General features: G+C 39.2%; 1 protein-coding gene across 1 annotated transcript; it reads right to left on the reverse strand.

Moving 5' to 3' along the window:
* Window positions 1-219: 219 nt before the first annotated feature.
* On the reverse strand, window positions 220-17,103 carry LOC124145688 (sodium-coupled monocarboxylate transporter 1-like). The gene is made up of 16 exons (XM_046515570.2): window positions 16,741-17,103; window positions 15,676-15,744; window positions 15,090-15,141; window positions 14,093-14,160; window positions 12,907-12,987; window positions 12,443-12,516; window positions 11,392-11,529; window positions 9,811-9,946; window positions 9,205-9,293; window positions 8,466-8,584; window positions 7,514-7,584; window positions 7,101-7,187; window positions 5,345-5,568; window positions 2,258-2,370; window positions 997-1,088; window positions 220-687 (listed from the first exon to the last, which is right to left on the reverse strand). The coding sequence occupies exons 1-16, from the start codon at window positions 17,098-17,100 to the stop codon at window positions 610-612; spliced, it is 1,851 nt and encodes a 616-aa protein (XP_046371526.2). The 5' UTR covers window positions 17,101-17,103; the 3' UTR covers window positions 220-609.
* Between the last annotated feature and the right edge of the window lie 6,647 nt (window positions 17,104-23,750).

Here is a 23,750-nt window from a genome sequence, read left to right on the forward strand (position 1 = left end):
CGTGTCAGCTTAATGTGGGAGGAAAGCCCGAAGTGATGCAGGTCTCAGACGTTTACCACTTCGGTGAAACCCACGAGCACGGGTAAGGTGCTGACAAACCTAGAAACATAATCGGGGCGAACCGGGATTTGAACCCACAATCATAGGTTTCTGGCGTGCCCAAGGGACGCAACTCTGCACAGCGAATCGCGGCGCCTTAGACGACTGGGCCACCCGTGCCCCCGAATAGTGGTGGTAATTATATGAACGGATCACTGAAAATCAGTGATGTGACCAGGTGTTTGCGATGATCGTAAGCATGTCTTGTTCTACTTCTGCACCCGCCACTCACACAATTTGCATTAAACAATAGGTACGAGTAAGTGAGGATGTTGAAAGGGGGTGATGGTTTTGTTGACAAGCCACATGATTGTCCATTTCAGAAAATTTTTCGGAATGTCTACAATTAATGTTCTGGAATGGCCCTTACCGGGCATCTGATGGCGAAATCTTCACTGAAAGGCTTTGTCGTAAGCAATGTGCCTTTCCGTGAAATGTCAATAACATGTACGTGTACACGTTAGTATGCTTTACAAAGATATAACTTTAACTTGTGGCTTTGGAAGAACTTCAGTATTGACTTGGCACAGGCGCATATTGGCGTTCCCCATCATGCATCAGCTTCATCTGAAATAGCTTCTCTCCACGCTGAAGTAAAGAGAACACTGCTTCAGAAGTCATGTTCGAAAATCAATACAAGCGAGTCACTTTGATTGATACATTTGTCACAATCAGACGTATTAGAATCAAACACGTTTACAGCATCCTCTAATTGACGTATGATTTTGTTTCTTTTCAAATCATTGACCATTAGTGAATGTGTCCACGCGAACGTTGTGAAGCCACTCTGCAGAGGTACTCCCTAGACATTTACACACTATGTTCAGAAGTATGATGTATGAAATTTCTGCAACAACCAGGTCAAGTTATGATGAACGTTATGAAGTGAAGGCTTACTTTGTCTGGATTATCCGCTTCGCTTACGTTAGCGCGTTTCCTTATGAAAGGAAACAACACTCTATCATCAGCCAGTGGAGGGTATCTGTGCCCTGAAGTACAAAACAAATAAAGTGAGACATTGTGTAAATATGGAAGTCAACACCAGAGATTAACCAGTCTCTATTATACACCGAAACATAGTCCAAAGACCAAATAGCGGTAAAAATTATATGAATGGATCACTGAAAAATCAGTGATGACATCAGGTTCCCCTGCCCTTCCGGTAGCATCCGCTTCTCAAAACAGATGTTTATGGTGATCATGATCATTTTCTCAATCTTGCCACAGAATCACCGAATTCAACTATACATAACTGTATTTGGTCGCTCTGTCGAGTTTTATTCACATAATTTATTTTTATTGCTCAATGGAACAGTACGCTCATTTGAGTCATAAGAAATCTCTGCGGAGTCCATTGTCCCATTGTAATAGTCCGACTATTTGATGAGCATATCTTTATGGCTCACTCGCAAATAGTGATTATAACAGGTGTTCGAAATAAACCCATTAGAGAAGTTGTTTGCGAATAAACGTTTTCCAGGCCATTGTCTCACAATTCGATCAGAAGTCTGTGTTAAGTTGGTTGGTTGGTTGGTTGGTTGTTAAACGCCGCACTCAGCAATATTCCAGTTATATAACGGCGGTCTGTATATAATCCAGTCTTGACAAGACAATCCAGTGATCAATATCATGAGCATCGATCCATGCACTTGGGATCGATGACATGCATCAACCATGCCTGACCACCCGATCGCGTTAGTCGCCTCTTACGACAAGCAAAGTCGCCTTTAACGGCAAGCATGGGTTCCTGAAGACCTATTCTACCCCGATCTTGACGGGTCGTGTGAATGAGTGGTGCTGCCGGTGGTGCATGCTTTTCTTTTCGCGATCACCTGGTGTCATCACTGAAATTTCACTGATTATTCCCTGGCGCTGTTACAGCTCAACCTCCTGCACAATACTCACAACGTCGCAAACGACCGTACATCGTACAGTTCATAATATGAGGGGTGTTTGCATTTAGGTATTATCTGTACATGTAGATGTCATCTCACATCATTACTTTGCAATCTTGAACGCTACGTTAAATGAAAGCAACATTTTTATTTCTAAAAGTCCATTGTACGATTCCCACTATATCACCCCATCTCATTCCGTTGACGTGCTAAATGTCTGAGCCTTCATACTGGCTTCTTAATGATAATAAAAGTCGACCTACTTGTAGCCAAACTGACGACCAGTCCTACGACGAATGCCACAAACCATCCCATCAAGCCGTAGTAGAGGTAGGAGATGTTGTAGAGCGGGTTGTCACCAGAAGTCGTGGTGGAGCTGGGTAAATAAAATTGACACAATCTTTTCCATAATCATCACACAACTCTGTTGAGAGTTCGGCGACTATATGTACCGCAAACAAAGCATCCATCTTAACCCATGAGCAATAATGACACTGTGCCACTAAGTCCGTCCTCGATCATGCTCTTGTCTGGGCGGTAGTCAAAGCTTACGACATATTGCTTATTTTCCGTCTATAGTCTATTTTCCATCTACTTACCCTTCATGCACTCCTTATGACAAATCCTAAACTGATATATTTTTTATTAGTATTAATATTATTTACAGATTGAAATAAATAAATGCAGCAAAGAGGGTTTGGGTGCTCCTTTCCCCCTCTACACGCAGTCCAGACAACGAATAGGACTTCTCCCAGGAAGCACTGCACCTACCTGCTTTTACCCAGATTGTCAGAAGAGCTTTATTCATGGCAGCAAACCCTGGTACTCTCCCAATGTTAGACAACAGATTGGGAGGTACCAAACCTAAGGGTACCGAGAACAATGAGGAGTCGGACAACTTGGTAGTTGGGATGCAAGTGTGACATTTCGAAAGCGAGGTCCGCATATTTTCCATGTTTTTCCTGATTCTTGTCAATCACATTGGTGTCAAAAGGGACAGAAAATTTAATGATATTATAGATTTCACTGCATTTATCAAAAAGGACAAGATCAGGATTGTTGGCCTGGATAGGTCTAGGCTTATTACCAAAAAAATGGTATTTGTAATTGTCCATGATGCCCTCTGCATTTCAACTAACGAGAAAATAATCGAAATTTCGAATATTTGAAACAAACTTGAAATAACATGAAAATAATCGAAGTTCGAAGTAACAAGAAAAACTCGAAATTTCGAATAAATAATTGATAACGAGAAAATAATCGAGCTAACGAGAAAAAAATGAATTTTCGAGGGTTTTTTAAACAAATTTGAAATGACGAGAAAATAATCGAAATGAAGTCTCAGATAAAAAAATCGAAATAAAGAGAAAATAATTGAAATTTCAAGAAAATAATCGAAATAACGAGGGGAAAACCCGAAATTTTGAGGAAATAATTGAAATTACGAGAAAATAATCGAATTAAAGAGACAAAAAAAACTCAAAATGACGAGTTTTTTAAGTAAACCTTAAAAAACGAGGAAATAATCGAAATTTCGAGTTTATGAAATAAACTTGAAATAAGGAGAAAATAATCGAAGTAATGAGAAAAAAATGAAATGAGAAAAATGAGGTTGTTTTAAATAAACTTGAAATAATGAGAAAATTGAAATTTCGAAAAAATAATCAAAATAACGAGAGAGAAAACGTAATTTCGAGGAAATAAATGAAATAACGAGAATTATCGAAATAACGAGAGAAAATAAAGAATTTTTGGGGAAATGATTGAAATAACGAGAATAAAACGAAATTTCGAGGAAATAATTGAAATAACGAGAAAATAATCGAATTAAAGAGACAAAAAAAATCGAAATGGCGAGGTTTTGAAGTAAACTTTTTTAAAAATGAGAAAATAATCGAAGAAACCAGAAAATGAATGAAACAATGAGAAAATAACGAAGTAAAATAACGAAGAAATTAATGAGTAATTTCGAGTTGCTAAAATAAACGTGAAAATAATCGAAATTAAAAGTTTTTGAAATAACGAAAAAATAATCGAAATAATCGAGGTAACGAGAATATAATCAAAATTTCGAACTTTTTAAATAAACTTGAAATAATGAGAAATTAATCGAAGCAGCGAGAAAAGAATCGAAATTTCGAGAAAATAATTGAAATTACGGGAAAATAATCGAAGCAACGAGAAAAAGATCGAAATTTCGAGAAAAATATTGAAATAACGAGAAAATAAAATAAAATTATGGTACCAAAGTGGCATAATTAGGCTTTCGTACTTTCTTTCAAATGTATTTGAGAATAGTGGAATTAATACCATGTTGATTGTCAAAAAGTCCATGGACTGCAATCTTGGTAAAGAACCAAGTTCAATTCTGTCAAAACATTTGATTTTTCAACTTTGTACAACACTGTCCCACATCACAAACGAAAGGGAAAACGTGGTAAACACAGATACAGTTGCGTATCTATCTTCAGAGGTTCCTGATAATTTGTCAAAAATGAAAGCAAATGCCATCCGAAGTTTAAGAAAACAATGTGGAATGCTGGACTTCTTCTTTGATAACATCTATATTACATTTGGGGATAAGACATTTAGGCAAGAAGTAGGCATCCCCCATGGGCACCAACTGTGCTCCCCTTCTTTCGGATCTGTTTCTTTATGTATATGAATCGGAATTTCTGCTCGGATTGTCAAAGTCAAAACAAAGTAATTTGGCCAAGAAGTTAAACTTAATCTTCAGGTTAATCGATGATATCGTTCAATAACCATCAAATGGATGCAAGCTCCATTTACCATGATTTCAAAGAACGTACCAACGACTCTTGTTCAGAAGTTATTTGATCAAGGTTTCAGCATTCAAGGCCTCAGTTAAGCTTTCAAAAAGTTTTAAGGCAGACATCTGGAGGACATTTCCAAATTTGACGCATCAGTGACAAAAATGATGTCCGATGCAAGTCCTATTTTGACATGCAACATATGTTCCTGTGTTGTTGTTTTTTCATGTGAATACTTGACTTGCCTTTGCATGTGTTTGTGATGGATGCCACCGATGGAGCAGGATATGCTCATCTTTTCGTGAACACCTGGTATCACCACTATTTGATAGTGGTTCATAAACACATGGTCATGAAAAAGTCGGAATCGTACAATCGGCTCTGGTTTTAGCAGAGATTTCTTATGAATATGGAAAGGGTTTTGTCGCTTTTATATTTTGATTTTAATACAGATTTTTATCACAAAAGTGTTTTACTGCTAAACTGTCTTTTCAGCCTAGACCAGAGGATCTTCAATTGTATTATTCCATAATAGAATGTGGTAATGCGGTTATTTGAACTGATTTTGTTTGACGGGACCTTTCAATGGTGGTCCAGGCAATGGTTGATGAATAATCTGCGGTACTCGATATGTCCTCCATCTTAAAGACCTGCATGTTTGTCCCAGTCCTGTTGACGTCCAAAACCATACATGAGTTACCAGGGACTGGTGGTAGTGGTACAGGTCTTCGTCCGTACAGGACGCCGCCGATAGTGATCCACGCGTTCAACACTAGAGACAGCAACACCCCAGATGCAGCCCCCTGTGAGAAAGACAGTACATGACGTATATCCCACAGCATCAGTATTGACATCTTTCTGACAAACGTTGATTTATTTATATACTTCGCACAACAGGATTATATATACCATTTTAGGACGCTGTGTACAAGTCATACCCATCTCAGGTGGTTAACCGTACATAACTTCTACTGATTGTTTTTAATTTGTATTTAGTTGAAACTGGATAGATTACAAATTCTGTGTCGTTTTTGTGTCGAAATATGTTTGAAAACAGGCACAAATCAACTATCACATTATTAAATATGTTTTTGAAGTTCTTGGTTCTATTTGGTTGTTTAAGAGTATAAAAACTAAAATAACATTGCATAAATATCAAAATTCACAGATGTGGTTTCTTAATGACCAGAATGTGTAGACGTCTGAGACTCGAAAATAGGGCTCTCTTCCACGACGAATGATTACTTGAACCTCCCTGGAGTTGTGTCAACCAGTCTTCTTCTAAACCAGTGATTCTGCTGCATTGCTAGTGTTGCTCAGAGCGAATGCCACTCATATTCTCGTGTATTTGTTCGAGTTGTCCAAGTATATCGCTAGATTCCATTGCGACCATGCCATTGAAATGTACTTAATAAAGATGCATGTGGATATCCTTACCCACTGCAAGTATTTGTCGTTTTTTTATGGCATAATAGAAGTTACTTTGTTCCGTATGACTATAGTTATTCGTGACAATCAAAATTAAAATAACATCCCTTAAATTTCACATTTCGCGTTTTCTTAATTCCTAAAATGTGCTGATGTCTGAGACAAATAGACAGACACCCGACGCAAAACGACTTAATATTTTCAAGATCAATCTAATTTTGTAGGTGAGCCATTTGAATTGTGTTTACAAATTAACCTTTTAATTATCCGATTTATTTGAACAAAAATAATTTTCGGAATATACATCTGGAACAAATGTACTTAAAGAGGGATGTGCTCCGTGATCTGTAGCTCATTTCGAGCCAAGTTCAAGACATTGTAACAAGAGCCATGTGTAACACTGAGTCACTGGCTCTGTGTAATTAGAGTAGCTAATTACCCGCGAGCCTCATCTGCGTCCTAAAATCTGGGTTTTTCATAACGAATACAATTTGCTAGGACTGTCCGTTGCACAATCCCCCGTTAAAGGGTGCTTGATAACGATTTGTTTGTTTGTTTGTTTGTTTGTTGTTTAACGCCGCAATCAGCAATATTCCAGCTATATAACGTCAGTCTGTAAATAATCGAATCTGGGCCAGACCATCCAGTTATTGACAACATGAGCATCGATCCACGCAATTGGGACTGATGACATGCATCAACCAAGTCAGCGAACCTGACCACCCGATCCCGTTAGTCGCCTCTTACGACAAGCATAGTCGCCTTTTACGGCAAGCATGTGTTGCCGAAGACCTATTCTACCCCGGATCTACACGGGCCTTGACAGCCATTATCACGGACTGTTGCTATTGCCTTTTCCATTTGTTCATGTGTATTATGTGTTTAGTTTGATAAATCCAGTACTTACCAGTTTGTTGGCCCAGGGAACCATTGCAGATAGAAAGAAAATACCCACTAGTGGCCCAGCACAGGCCCCAACCAATGCAACGGCGGCCTAAAGAACGGCAACATTCTAGGTTAGGCATTCTATCGTAAAATTCGTAATATTTTCATCATGACGTTTATATATATATATATATATATATATATATATATATATATATATATATATATATATATATATAGTTAGTATCATGTAAATACTTTTATAATGACATATGGCAATACAAATAGCAACAAATATTCCTCGAATTCATAAAAGCATTATAAGTTTATTTCATTTCATTTCATTTCTAATGGCAAACATACTGTGTCAATGCTATGAAATTTCTAAAAACATATGTACGTTATTTGTGCTGGAATATACTTCAATGACAGTACCTGAATGACGGTACCAGGAAAAGAATGCGCAAGGAAGCTTAACCCAACGGAAATACATCCGAAGAAGAACACTGTAACAAAAATAAGTAAACTCGGTCATGTGCAATTTCGGTGAGGGGAAATGGGTACGTGCGTGCGTGCGTGCGTGCGTGCGTGCGTGCGTGCGTGTGCATGTGTGTGTGTGTGTGTGTGTGCGTGTGCGTGTGCGTGTGTGTGTGTGTGTGTGTGTGCATGTGCGTGCGTGTGTGTGCGTGTGTGTGTGTGTGTGTGTGTGTGTGTGTGTGTGTGTGTGTGTGTGTGTGTGTGTGTGTGTGTGTGTGTGTGTGTGTGTGTGTATCTATCTGTACTGGTCCGGATTAACGTCGGTTTTATCGACCAGACCACGGATGGGTCTATTGTCCTCTGTGTGTAGCCTCGTGGTGATTTATCATGTTGTAACGGCTATTATGCGACATATTATAAGAGATACAATAATATTTCCTTTTTGGTTTGTTTGCTGTTTAACGCCGCACTCAGCAATATTCCAGCTATATGACGGCTCCCTGGACAAGACAATCCAGTGATTGATATTCTAAACACTAATCCGGGGAATGAGGTCACGCCAACAACCAATTCACCCAGCACCAATTCATTTGGTCGCCTTTTTCTATAAGCATATGTTTCTGGGAACCTTATCTAAGCTGGAACCCCGCGGGGGCAACACAACAATGTCAAAAAAACGTCTGATTGGTCTATTTGTATTGTGTTTTCTGCCATAAGTGTATTGCCAAGCATTTTGTAACTACAAACTTCTCGAAAAACACGAAAATATTATTTGTCTATAAATATCAGCTTCGGCGGAGATGCGGCCGTCAAACAGCGGGTATTTTAATCTGAGGTGGTTATTGCGATTTGATACCTCTAACTGATGCATTAGAATTGTGTAATTCATAGTAAAATAGTTCTTTACTACCTGATGTTTTGGCAACAAGGAGTTTAACCTCCTCTGTTGTTGAGTATTTGTCAAACAGCGGCTGCAGGAGATCCTCTACAGTGTTAGTGGCAAGGCCGTTGAGGATTGAAGAGAATGTACTGTCAATGATAATGATAATACAGTATCAAAATGCATTCAAAATAGACGGTGTCTGTGGGGGTGTGTGTGTGTAATAATGACGCATAAAACGCTCACACATAAGTATTTAGGGAAATCATTTTTGAACATTTATATACCTTTCATCGCAAAATAAATAGATGTTAAATATGCACAGACTTGGTTGATTGTCTGTACACTCCTATTATTAACCACTAGTTTGTCTTGCATAGACGCGAATATCTGTTATGCCGCCGTGATATAGCTGTATATAGACTGCGATGTGAAACAACATTCACTTCCTGTTCACTGGACCCGTGAAGATCCGGGGTAGAATAGGTCTTCAGCAACCCAATGCTTGCCGTATAAGGCGACTATGCTTGTCGTAAAAGGCGACTAACGGGATCGGGTGGTCAGGCTCGCTGACTTGGTTGATACATGTCATCGATCCCAATTGCGTGGATCGATGCTCATGATATTAATCACAGGATTGTCTGGTCCAGACTCGATTATTTACAGACCGCCGTCATATAGCTGGAATATTGCTGAGTGCGGCGTTAAACAACAAACCAACCAACCAACAACCAACCAACTGTTCACTGGTAACAGACACATGCATTACCTGAGCGAAGCACTGAGTAAGGTGGCAAGGAAGAGGCCTGGCATACCAGGGATGTCCTGGAAGATTTCCATGATGAAGTAGGGCAGCAGCTGAAGCATGTTATATATGCATGAGACATACTCGTTAAACACTGAATGGTTGGGACCCCATTCTTCATGCGCAAGTGCATCTTTGTCTAGCTTGTCTTGTATAAGATAATGGAATTTAGTTGGAGCTGTAAGTGATATCCGAATCATAGTTTTGTTCTCTTTATAGTGCACGTTCAAAGAGATACCTTGTGGCGAGCGACTGTAAACTGCTGATGTGGCAAAAGGAAAAATATGCACATTTTTTCATTTATGAAATAATCATCTGACCCTCGTAAACATATAAGATATACGTCAAACAGTACAAGGCCATTGATGACATTCAAATGTTGCATTCAAGCAGTAAAAAATTGCAGTTTGAAATCAGACTATTGAAAACTGCTTTAACGATATGCACAAAATAATTGTATTCTTTTGGGTTATGAATAGAAACTAAAGTAATCTGCCTAATCACAAAGAGCATCCATAATGGCGTGTAAGATGTGGCATGGACGCTCATCCGTATCGCAAAATGATTTACCTGGTTTTTGTTCTTGATGTAGCCACCTTTGAGTGGGTCGCACATATTCACTGTGTAGAAAGCGTAGGCCACAAGTCCCATGAAGCACATTGTCAGTGTGTAGGTGGAATGGCTAAAGATGTTGATCGCGTATGCCCTTCAACAAAATATTTAGGAGAACGCAATACATGAGCTAGAACAATAGTGTTCACGGTGAATTACTGGTTTTATCAGGGCCTCACACCTAGAGCAAACGAGTCTATGGTACAGGTGAGGTGCAATGGTGTTTAACATCGCGTTCAATAGTATATGGTAAAGATCACACAGGCGCAACGATTACTATGTGGAACAGAGAGCACAGTGGCGAATGACGAACAGTGGATATATCTAAGCTTAATGTAAAAAGGGTCTTTCATGTTATGAGAAATATGTATTCCCGCCCCATCAACTCCAGAATCAAAGATCACAAAACCTCAACCATCAAACCAGACAGCAAATCAGCCATCTTGGACGATATCAGCAACTGCCCTAATCACAACAACAACTGGGACAACGTCCAAAACCTCTCCAACGACTTCCATGAGTTCACTAAAAGAAAAATAACAGAAGCCGTCCACATTCGCCGCCGCTATTTCATCCCATTCGCCTACTATGAACTCACTAAGCAATAATCACTGCACCTATATGGCTTCATGTCCCATTGGCTTCCATCTTTGTGTTCTCTGTCCATCATGTTGTGACAGTATTATCCTTCTGATGTCATTACTTACTCACGTTATCCCACTCATGTATGTAATTGTTGTTACTGTTAATCCACTACTGTTAATCATCCATTATAAATATTCTGTACAATATTCCTCATCAGTCTTGCTTGACAAGGGTATAAGGATCTATACCAAAACGTCGCCTTTACAGTATTTATGAAGTTGTTATCCATAAATTGTGTCTACTTTGTCGCTGCTAAATGGACATACATAATACAGAGTTAGCACACAGACCAACAACGTAGGTTTGGATTGATTGCAATCCATTTACAATCTGTCAAATGACTCGAGGTATCATCGTGAAATCAACCAAGTAGTGTTAGAATTGCTTCAATGTAGAATCAATCGATGTTATCAATATTGAGGAGTCACTAGAATACTGCAAAATGGACCACTATCACATAAGAGTTACTTAGAAGGGACATGAAACTAGTTTATGTGAGTCTCTCTGATATACATGTTAAAGTCCCAATACTAATCATTGGTTCCAGATCACGTCCTGAACAATCGAGGAGGAAAACCAGAACCTTGATTCATCGGAGAAAAGAATGAATCTGATACAAACATATCCACAATTGTGTGCATGTGTGGTTCTAACAGTTCCTTAGCACATTTACGGCTGTGAATGTATTTTCAACTGATTCCCAACACGAGTTACACACTTTAAAGCATTCAACGAACTGTTACAGCCTAGCCTTCTGACACAGTCTTCCAAGTACGACTTGTCCAAACCCAGCATCTATAGTCATAAAGCAAATATGGTCTACTGTGAAGTTAATATTCACTGAACTGTTCCAAGCCAGTTCAAATATTGTTCCCACGAAATAAAAAGAATTACATTTGTGCCTGTCTGGCAGTTGGCAAAGAAAAGACTCTCTGCATTGCTGATTGGTCGAACGTGAAGGCCATATAGGTAAATGTTCCTCCCACAAGGAGGCCCCAGAAGGAGTGTCGGACTCGAGGATCGAGGCTAAAGCTAAAATATTGAAAAATAACATGACTTAGTGCTATGAACAGGGTCTACAACCATGTTTATTCATAAGAGAACACACGCCGTTGTGGATATCAGCTTCTGGTTTATTGCATTTAACAACGTTTCGATGTAGATTCTTAAACCGTTACTCAAGCTGTGTTAGAATCTACATCAAGACATCGCTAAATGCAATAAACCAGAAATTGTTATCCATAAAGTTGTGTTTCTTATTTCCTCACCACCTACTAGAATGACATGTTTTTTTAATATTTATAATTACGTATACAGTCAAACCTAGCTGTGTCGAACTCGAATCCTCGGTTGTCTCGAACTCACCTTCCATTCCCTGCGAGTTCCTTCTATATGCATCATCATTCTCACTCTGATCTGTCGAACTGGATGTGTCAAATTCCGTGTTGTCTCAAACTCATTTGGGACTTTCGTGCATCCAAATTTAGAATAAAATTCCCCTGATTACTCGAACACGGTTTTGGTTAACATTATGCGAGTGAATCTATAATCATTATTATATATCATTATAATCTATTATTATCATGTACCTAGCGAAAGATGAAACCAAGACTGGATTACATGTTATAATCTCTCATAATTTGATGTTGGTTTATTTCGGAAATTCACTTTATTGGTTGTCTCGAACCCAGTATAATTCGAAACTGTTCCAGGTTCCCACGAGTTCGACACGAGGTTCGACTGTATGTTTCCATCTCATCAAACCAGTTTATTTCTGTTTTTAGCAAACACATTTTTTTTTAGATTTTGATTAAATTTCATAAATGAAACTTTTGCATCATATCATGTATTTTTAAACGTAATAACTATTGCAAAATGATCATGCTATATGACTGATGCAAATACATAGCTGTCTTCTGTTTCAGGCAATACTATATGTACTTACTCTATAGACGGAACACGGCCTCCTTGTACAGCGATCTCCCATGTTGGCCCAAACCCCCCGACAGCATACACACCCTTAACGTGATGACAACCGATATTATAATAGCATTATACAAGAAGCTCTAGATATCAAGAGGTTGCTGCGTTCGATCGTAACGATGATTAAAGTGTGTCAAGAGTGCGATTTGACTTTTGAGTTTGTGAACTCCGTAATATTCAATATTTAGTATTACTTCGTTAAAAAGGCAGCGCATTGACTCAATGCTCTTTTGCCAAGTCGCTGCATACTAAGCATATATCAACAGCAAAGACAGTGTAACTATGATAGTGTCAAACGTTTAATCGTTTTAACATTAAACCTGACTAGATGTACGTCTTGCGATGTGCATTAATTACACGACTAGGGTCACAACATGCTTCCACGTTATATTCAATGTATTCCAAACCAGCGACAATGATAATAACCTTGAACAGTGATGACAATATTCCAACAACCATTACGACACCTTGTAAACCATCGGCAGCAACCACTCCCCGTAGTCCACCCTAGAACGAAAGTAGGTAGATGACAAACACAAAGTAGATTTAGATAACAATTCTGACTACTGGTCCACGTTCACGACACTTATCACATATTATTCAACTCTATTATTGAGTACCTATACTGAAACCATCTGACAGACACCTTAATGCAAAGAAACTCTATTATCATATAATGTGTACGTTTGTCAGACGGGTAAAGCCAGCGGATAAAAACTGTATCCGATTGGGTCATTTACGACTAAATATGAAAATATTAAGTTAAAGTAGGTACTACTTTCAGTGTTTACAAACAAACATGGCGTCGCCCTTGTCTATCGGATATCGGAATTGAAAAATGGTGATCTGGACAAATTACTGGTATAATTTTATCATTTCCGAAATTATAGTCTTAAGATGCCAAAAAATCAGTGTCAAACAGGGGCGTCCCTGGTGCTTTCCATAAGTGTTGGCAACACTGGAACAAGTTAGCAGGGAATCTAGGATATCATCAGCTTGCGGCTTTCCCGAATTTTTAACAGTAACAGTGAGTTATATTTGTCCGAAATATATCCGAAATGTTACTTCGTTTCATCATGTTGATGTGTGTGTGTGTGTGTGTGTGTGTGTGTGTGTGTGTGTGTGTGTGTGTGTGTGTGTGTGTGTGTGTGTGTGTGTTAGGGGGGGGGGGGGGGGATCTGACGGTGTTTCCTCACGTTATGGCCTTGTAATAAGACCAGGCTCACATTCGTGGCGTGTCTTTGACTAGAGTCGCGTCCCCATGACAGATTGATTGCCGCGAAACGGATCGCTGACAAAGCATTTTGTTCCTCAACAAAACACCGCGGTGTAGACAAATGTCTAGGTGTCTTTGAAGTAATCATTCCAGTTTAATCACTGATCTTGTGACGAAATGTATTAATGCGTTCATTCCAGCAAACATTGCAATGTTCAAGTACGGTAATAATTAGTAGGAATATGAGAATACTTTTATCGATGATAGATTTTAAGAATGGCATTGGATGATAAAGACGTTATCACGTTTCCGTAAATATTTTTTTGTATTAGGAATATACAAGGTATTTAGAGTAGATAAAATGTATTCAAATACGCAAAAGCATGCTGAACTCACAATGGCAGTGAAGACTGTTCCAACCGTTCCCACCAGTAGGATAGAGGATATCAACGGAAGACCAGCGGCTTTCGTTAAAAAAGGGTTGGATTAAAACTTATAATGTTCAAGACATTATATGACATGTAGTTTTGTTACTATTATGATTCATAGCTTCATATGGGTGTCAATATGTCATTAATGTAATAATGATAACAAAGCAGTCAATTGTTCGATTTCAACAAAATGTATGCCATAAGCATGTGATTATGAATAACTATCTAGTAGTGATGACACCAAGTCTCCAGTGGGCGTGCTCTGCCCATGCAATAGACTTATATGTTTAAGACATTTTAACTTCACAGTGGATTCGTACAACCTTGATTTGACAATTCTGTATCATATACTATCTGCTCCACTTAGAAAAAGCCCCATGGAAATTCCGGGTTAGGAATGGTCCCAGGCAACCTAAGCTGGTCGTAAGATGCGACCAAATGAATGGGGTGGTAAGGTGCGATGTCTTGGTAGTTTGCGAGTAGTCGTACCCCGACGCGAAACGGATCGCTGACAAAGCATTTTGTTCCTCAACAAAACACCGCGGTGTAGACAAATGTGTTGGTGTATTTGAAGTAATCACTCCCGTCGTAAGATGCGACCAAATGAATGGGGTGGTAAGGTGCGATGTCTTGGTAGTTTGCGAGTCGTCGTACCCCGACGCGAAACGGATCGCTGACAAAGCATTTTGTTCCTCAACAAAACACCGCGGTGTAGACAAATGTCTTGGTGTCTTTGAAGTAATCACTCCAGTTTGCGAGACGTCGTACCCCGACGGCGTGGTTACAACATCACTGGATAGTCTGGCCCAGACTCGACTATTTACAGGCCGCCGTCATATAGCTTGAATATTCCCGAGTGCGGCGTTAAACAACAAACAAACAAAAAACACCAAAACGAATTAGGGTTGGGTTTTTTGGTATGAGACTGATTCAATTGAGGTTCATAACATGCTACAAGATACCTGCTTCTATTGACAGTGCAGGTGCGAGTACAATCACGGCACTTAGAAGAATCTGCAACGAAAGGAGTAAATTGAAAATACATTTGTTTCAAAGCAGAGCACGCAATTTACTATTGTCCTTTCATTATGGACTCTGCTGGTATATTTGTGTTAGTTAATGTGACAGAGGTGTGCATATACAGGAATATCACTTAGACGTTATCGTTATTTATTTACTCTCGTATAACATTCCATAGGTTGACCTTGTAAAGCTGGCCCCACAGCAAAAAAAGTGTAGGTTTCCGGATTCCGGAAACCTTCCGGAAACCTTCCGGATACCTTCCCATTTTGGATCCGGCCCGGATACCTTCCGGAAACCTTCCGGAAACCTTCCAAAAAAAACGTCAAAATTTGGGGGGTGCATTTTGTTCACTTAAGTGTGAAACATATAAAAAAGTTATCTTGAAAATACCAAGAGATTTGAAGGTTGCTGAAGGCATCTGGAAGGTTTCCGGAAGGTTTCCGGAAGGTTTCCGGATTCCGGAAACCTACACTTTTTTTGCTGTGCCCTGTATCTGTTATCTAAATGCAAGAGTGGGACGCTTACGTTTTGCAGCATCCCAAGTACTGTTATGAGTAGTCGCAAACTCCAGGACCCAAATCGACGATAGAAGTACTGAAATAATCACACTTATTTTTGAAGTTTTAAAATAAGAGTATTTGGGCATTATATGTTACCCTTGTTTATGGTCTCAACAAATTTAGGACATATGTCAAAATCTCTTTTACAGTTTCCAACTAAATTTAAATATATCTAACACCGATTCCTGAATTTATTCTTCAAATTAACAAATGAAATAGGAATATACATATGAAGGTTTAATAACTCGGTAGCGAGTGTTATTTAACGCAGCAATCAGCAATATTTTACATCAATGTGTAAATTATTGAATTTGGACTAGTCCAGTGACTATAAATGCATGAGCAATGATTTATGTCAATAAAATGCGAGTTCCAGTTTAGAACTGCAGTGACTATAAATGCACGAGCAATGATTTATGTCAGTGAAATGCAAGTTCCGGTTTAGAATTGGTCTTCAGTAACACAAGTTTGTCGTAAGAGCTGACTAACGGAATTCGGTGGTCAGGCTCGATGACTTGGTTTGTTAATGTCATGGTATACCAGCTGCGAAGATCGATGCTCATGATGTGAATCACTGGACTATCTGGTTCAGACTAGATTATTTACAGACCGTCGTCGTATGGCAGGAATACTACTGGGTGCGTCGTTAAACAACAAACTAACAAACATTTGAGCCACAGAGACTGGATTCCCCACGATGGTTTGTTTAAAGGAGTGAGTGATTTGGGTTGGGTTTAATGTCGCTTTTAACATAATTCCAGTTATATAACGGCGTGTCAGCTTAATGTGGGAGAAAAACCCGAAGTGATGCAGGTGTCGGACGTTTGCCACTTCGGTGAAACCCACAAGCACGGGTATGGTGCTGACAAACCTAGAAACATAAACAGGGATTCGAACCCACAATCATAGGTTTCTGGCGTGCCCAAGGGAGGCAGCTCTGCACAGCGAATCGCGGCGCCTCAGACGACTGGGCCATCCGTGTCCCCTTATTTAAAGAGCTTGAAAAGGAAAATAATAAAGTTGTTGTTACCTCATACATGCTGGTTATCTTCAGGTTATGCATCATCGGTACCAATGTTAACATGAATATGGTCATACTAGCGGCTAAACCTGCAGCAAACATGGCGTACACAAATCCGTACGTGAAGGTTTCGGCAGGCAGCCCAATCATTGAAGCCGACGATGTGTACGACACAAACAGAGACATCGTGACCGGAAGGACGTGTAGACGCCTTCCCCCCAACAGGTAGTCCTCCCTGGTACCCCTTTTCCTCCCCCTGATGGCGTAATACAGCCCTATCCCCACAGACACGGACAGGAGTCCACAGATGACGACGTAGTCAGTGGCACCGAGGGACACTTTAGCCATACCTGACAGAATACAGTCCATAAATGGCTTGCTCACCTGGTCTCCTTAGATCTTTATATTAATTTATTTGATATATTTTCCATATTTTCAAATGGGCATAAACAATCCAATAAATATTTAATAACGTTTCGTCTAATTGTTGTTGTACTCAATTAACATGTATCAAGAATGCATGCAACAATGATCAGTTGTATGCACGACAGCCCTAATATAGTATTTGGTCAATATATCAAACATCTCACATGCTTTGGAGGGTAATTAATATCGATGTTGAATGTCAAAGAAAAACAATACATCTGTTCCAGCCATTTCTTTATCAATATCACTTCTGCACATGAAGCTGTTATATCGTTTTGGAGGAATAATATATATATCATGAAATATAATTTTTTTGTATTATTATTAATGTTGATAACAGTATATTAAGCCTCAGTGTATTGGTGTTTGGTCAGTTTTTATACCTCAAACAGTCTGAATTGTTCTATGATTGCTTTTATCCGAAATTGGACTGAATACAAATCATATTTGCCAGTCTTAAAACGATACTTCACAATAATGGAGTAAGAATGTTACGTTATATTGAATATCTGCGAATTATATGTTTATATGGTGCGGTGAAAAGGGGTTTATCGTCGCGTCCAAGATCATTGCACTTATATAGCGACGTACATGCACCTGTATGTGTGTGTGTGGCTGCTTGTACAAGACCGGGCTGATCCCGATTTGTAGTACTTGCCCACTGAGATACCATGCCGCAGTTTAACATGAATACCCCACTCAGACACAGTATACTAACTCCGAGCCGACCAGTCCTTGTTTTAGCCCAATAATGCCGAGCGCCAGACAGGGTAACAACAAGTACCATCTTTTAACGTCTTTTGGTGTGACGCGGCCGGGATATGTTTACATGATTTGGTTTGTCAGCTCCATACTCGTCGTCGTGGGTATCGCCAAAGTGTAAACATCTAGGACCTGCATCACTTCGGGCATCCCCACCACATTAAGCTGATACGCCGAGGGGCGGTCGGGTAGCCTTGTGGTTAAAGCGTTCGCTCGTCACGCCGAAGACCCCGGTTCGATTCCCAACATAGGTGCAATGTGTGAAGCCCATTTCTGATGTCCCCCGCCGTGATATTGCTGGAATATTGCTAGGAGGAACAGCGCAAACACGTACTGCACGTGCTACACAGTATACGTCGTTGTTGACTACATGCGCTACTAAGCTGATGTGATGTTTAAGATGTATGATTTCTTTCAATTTGAAGCAGAAAGAGAAAAAACCATTTTATGCCACTAATCAATACTTGAAACGAGCTTCTAAAGGTCTTGGCTTCTCCTAAGAAGCTGAAAAAATGTTGTCCTGGTGGTGTATGTGTTGTGCAAGCACCTGTGAATCTGATTTGCAAATCTCATTTCAATACATATTATACATCTTATCTATATTTGACTTATTGCTAATCACTTTATTGAAACAGGTTTAGATTCTTAACATGATTATACCCGTTTAAGCGTGTTTAAATTCTAAAAATGTTTAAGGTTTAAACATGTTTTAACGCGTTTAATTTCTGAACATGTTTAGATTATGGGGATGTTGTGTTTAGATGGTGTTTAGGTTGTGAGACGATAGCTCATTTAGACCCATATGCGTTGAGATAGAACACACCAAACATGTATTCCGCTTAGGATTTAAACATATTCCTAATCATGTTCAGATCTAAACATGTCTTGTCTGTGTGTACATTCTAAACACATGTTTTACAGTGCAGTTCCTTCAGTCACATTGACAAGTCTGGGGGTGTTAACTAAAACAAACGTGTCTGTCGTAGTAAGTAGATATTCTCTCATTGTCAGCTTCCTGTATGACAGCAATAACACATTTATGAAACACAAAGATTTGTAAACGTTAGCGGGATTCGAACCCGCAACGTTTTTATTTGTCGTCCTTTACGCTACCACCTGTTACGGCTTCCTGTGCTGTTGTCAAAAGTGTCAATTTTCCAAGTCACCATTAGCTTGGTTTATTTGTACAGTTTAGGTTAATATTGTAACCAGATCGTTGTAAGTCCTAGTGGTGTTTAGGTGGTGTTTACAGCTGCGAGACGATAGCTCATTTCTTGTGTTTAGACCCTAAACGTGTTTAGATAGAACACATCCAATGTGTATTCCGTTTAGGATTGAAACACTTTCCTAAACATGCCTTGCATGTGTTTAGATTCTAAATACATTTTTACAGTGTCCATCAAATTCAAAAACTCAAATTTACTTGACCCTTTCTGGGTAAGAAATGACAAAATTCCCATTTGACTGTGGAATTGACATAGTCATAAAGTATCATGCATCACTTCTCCTTGCACAGACTGAAGTTCGCCCATTCAAATCCAATGGAGGATCACCATCGGTTAGCTTTGAGAATGGCGGACTTGACTTGTCAACACCCTTCTAGGGCGTGCCGCTCTGTCTCATATATCCAGGTATGGGTTTTGTCAATGAATAAGTTATGATAAAACATTGATCAGACGAATGACCAAATATTATGTTGTTATTTTCAATAACATTTACACCACAGTTAGTTTTATCCGTATTTATTCAATGTCGCTCCCGGCTTTCAACTTGAATGAGTCCAAGTACTTGCTAAAAAGAGAAAAACATCTACGGAACAATGGGATGAAGTCACAGGAGGTTTATAATTCGTGTTTCCAAGTTTCACGAGCGTCCCTTGTCGGTAGATCATCAATTAGTTGAAAAAATGTGGGTCGCGCGATTGTTTTACCTGGTCACCTCGTCACAGGTTTTTCTTTCAGTGCAGTATAGTGTGTCTGGGTTAGGGTTTCCATGCCAAACTCCAGCATGGTGTCTCTGTGAGACGGCCTACCTGGGACTGGGACTACCGGACTTTCACGCACGCACGCACGCACGCACGCACGCACGCACACTCACATCTCGCTATTTTAGTGTAATAATCTTGAATGCGACGTTGTTAAACCTTATTTCAGTTCACCACTACCTCGACGCGACAATTCTAATTATAATAATATCAATAAATTACGCATATTTAATATTAATAGTAATAAATGTGTGCATATTTAGGCTTTCGGGTATATTGGAAAATTGTCAAATTGGACAAATTGAGCTGTGAATTATATTTCGTTTTGTGCATAAAATTCAACGTCTCGAGACTTGTATTCTTTGCAGCCATATTGATATCGGTGACGATTCACAGTTCGTCACTTCTGTAATGTCCGTCGCAATCATCTGCAAATCACTGTTACTGTTGAATGTACGTGAGCTACATACTCATGCACGTGGTCAATATTAAAAAAAAAAACATCTCGCATTCTTCATATTGTAACGTGTCGATTTCCTAATTGAAACAAGTAGTTAAACCAGAAATCTATACGAAAAAGACTTCGGTGTGAAACCAACAAATAACAAAGAAATGTCATACAATAAACTATTACTATTTACAAATCAAAACAAATTACTGCAAAGTAATTACGATGGCAGTACACAAGCGTTGCAACACAAAGTTCAAAGACAGTACAATTACAACTGCAGTATAAAATACAATAGCAGTGGTGGAAGCAAATTGTCAGTGATTATAATACTCACCTAGCAGCAACAGTTCAGCTTCCACAAAAAGCATTGCCTGGATATCCAGGATGAAAACACTGATATTCACACAATCGCTGGCCTTGATGTAATGTAAGATGAAAGAGGCACGCACTTGCCCACTTGTGTTGTCTAAATCCCTTCTAGAAAGCTTCATAGCATGCTGGATAAGTCTATAAATGTTCTAGAAGATTCCAGATTACACTTGACTCCAAAAGTTAAATATGGTCACTTTCACATCCCTGCTAACTTTAGATAGTAATATATTCATGACAACTAATTATTGTTAAAACACCATGTTACGAAGTTTTAATGAATCTTAACAGACACAATGCAATACAATTACAACATTGGTTAACAATAAATAATACTGTCATATAACAATATACTGAAACACTTTGTAAACGCATATTTGATTTTTTGGTAATTTTTGGAAACATGGCCTCAAAAATCGGTGAGTCATGAGATAATCAATCACAACGATGTCGCCGTTCTGGTTCGAATCTCATTAAGCACAAAAAACACATCATGCCTGAAGTTTGAAACATGATTATGCATTTTCATTGTGTGTCAGTATACATCATACAGTTATGTGGTGCTGTAGCCTCATTGCTGAGTGGTTTGTTATGTGTAACCAGTTTTTGTATAAATAAGTTCGAAGTAAGTGGCAGTGGCAGAAAACAGAAAAAATATTGAAATGCCGGTAAAATATATCAGTGCTGTCGTGGCCGGATTTAAACCGCTATCGACAGCAGCGAGTGGACATACCAGATGGTTGTACCAGGAATTTAGTGTTATCCGCCCCTTGGTTTTTAACTTGACAGCGGCACGCTTCAATATGCGAAACGTTTCGGAATGGGATAGTTTCTAATTGGCTGGCGGTTCCGACATCAGGGCATGAGGGCAATTCGAGGCCCTTTGTAGACCTGACTTGCTACTTATCTTCGTGCCGAGTGCATTTGGATACCTGTTTGTAAACACTAAATTCCTACAGGTTCCAACACTATTTTGGATTTACACGAAGACAGGCCTCTTTCACATCAAAGTCACAACATTCTGAACATTCGTGAGTGCACTTCTAGGGCATATTGATTATTGCCGCTGCCACCTTTTGCACCCAGTGTATTGCCTTTTTATTTCAAATCTAAGACTGTGTATTCCAGTATAAGGGGCGGTCGGGTAGCCTAGTGGTTAAAGCGTTCGCTCGTCACGCCGAAGACCCGGGTTCGATTCCCGACATGGGTACAATGTGTGAAGCCCATTTCTGGTGTCCCCCGCCGTGATATTGCTGGAATATTGCTAAAAGCGGCGTAATACCAAACTCACTCACTCACTCACTATTCCAGTATAATGTATTGATTATTCACTGATCTTGTGTGGTCAATTAGAGATAAGTAAGTTCTGTAGGTAACGAGTTCTGGTTTAAAAATTTGGAAATCGCCTCGTAACAGAATCATGCTACCAGCATCTCTTCTGTGATAAAACACAAACGGTGGAAACAAAAATAGCCTCGGGCACATTTCTTTTCATTACTTCAGTTCTGAAAAGAAATGCAATAATAATACATTGAATGTTGACAATCACAATAAATATTCATATAAACATATATGCAATACCAATCACCATGTTTGTCAAGTAAACAATGTAATGCGGTGTTGCTGTCACTCATGGCTGACGGTATACCTCGAGAAAATAGCAGAATATGTCATACCTGAAAGAATACTAATGTTATTAACGCTCATAATTTATCATTTTTTCATAACTGCAATGTGCCATGTAACAAAAGCAGTCACCATGTAGGACACGGTGTGTGGTAACGCTTTATTTGATTCACCACTTTTGTTACATAATGGTCAGGTTTTAGATGTTTAGTCACATCTACCGCACATCCAGTATTACTGCCCTATTGTCTCCCGGAAAGGTTTGTGACAAGTGTGATGGACACCTTACCACACACCCTAGAACGTATGTTGTCATGGTCAAATGTGACAGGCATGTAGCCTTCCGTTGAAATAACTCCTTTTACAATATTACAAACTCTCTGTGTGTGTGTGTCAGTGTGTGTGTCAGTGTGTGTGTGTGTGTGTGTGTGTGTGTGTGTGTGTGTGTGTGTGTGTGTCGTATTGTTTAACGCCTCAATCAATACATTCACGTTATTGTCGAGTTTGGAGGGACGGTCGCGTAGCCAATTGGTTAAGGCGTTCGCTCGTCACGCCGAAGACCCGGTTCGATTCCCGACATGGGTACAATGTGTGAAGCCCTTTTCTGGTGCCCCCCGCCGTGATATTGCTGGAATATTGCTAAAAGCGGCGTAAAACCATACCCACTCTCTCACGCACTCCTAACTCAATTTTTCATCAAAGTAAATTTTAATCACCGAATAGGAATTCAAACGACGCCATTTTGAAAACAAATATGGCCGCCTTATAATTGAAAATAACAAAACAAAGCAAAAATATAATAGAATACACTCATAATATCAATTTGAAATATATTTTTATTTAATGAAATGATTATTCAGGTACATTTCACATGATACTTTACAAAACAAAAGCAAATTTCAATAGCGGCTATCTTGAAATTCATTTGAGGGCATTTTTCGAGTGCTTTTATTTTAACTAGGGTTACAAAATGGACCCATATGCAAAATTTCATTCTTTTATCACGATTTGAACTATTTTCATGCTTATCCGCTGGACTAGTTTACACTTTCATGCAGTTCACTCGTGGCTGCCTCACTGTTCATGAATTGAACATGTTATTTGTTATTATTTTGTTTACAACACTCGTGCCTAAATTCGTGCTCTCGCTCGGGAAATACCGGAATTTAGACACTCGTGTCGTATGATATAGTATGACATGAACACTCATTTATCCTCAAAAACTGGCTCCCACGGGAGATATATGCTTCGGCGAGATCAAGCGATATCTACATTGTACATGTCGCTGCAATGAAATTGCATCACAATGTTTGCAGACCATTGTCACATCATTGCATGGTTACCATGACGTCAGAATCAAATGACATCACTAATTGTTCAGCCTCTGTTAATGAAGCTGTA

This window comes from Haliotis rufescens, unplaced genomic scaffold (assembly GCF_023055435.1).
Source record: "Haliotis rufescens isolate VD_foot unplaced genomic scaffold, xgHalRufe1.0.p SCAF_12, whole genome shotgun sequence".
NCBI classification, from domain to species: Eukaryota; Metazoa; Mollusca; class Gastropoda; order Lepetellida; family Haliotidae; genus Haliotis; species Haliotis rufescens.

What these genes read in the sequence shown, in the direction of transcription:
- LOC124145688 (XM_046515570.2), bottom strand. Translation starts at nt 17,100, where the DNA reads ATGGACTGTATTCTGTCAGGTATGGCTAAAGTGTCCCTCGGTGCCACT. An exon ending in AGATAACCAGCATGTATGAG is followed by an intron (nt 15,745 to 16,740) that starts GTAACAACAACT and finishes TGATTATTTCAG; the next exon opens with TACTTCTATCGTCGATTTGG. An exon ending in GAACAGTCTTCACTGCCATT is followed by an intron (nt 12,988 to 14,092) that starts GTGAGTTCAGCA and finishes CTTTCGTTCTAG; the next exon opens with GGTGGACTACGGGGAGTGGT.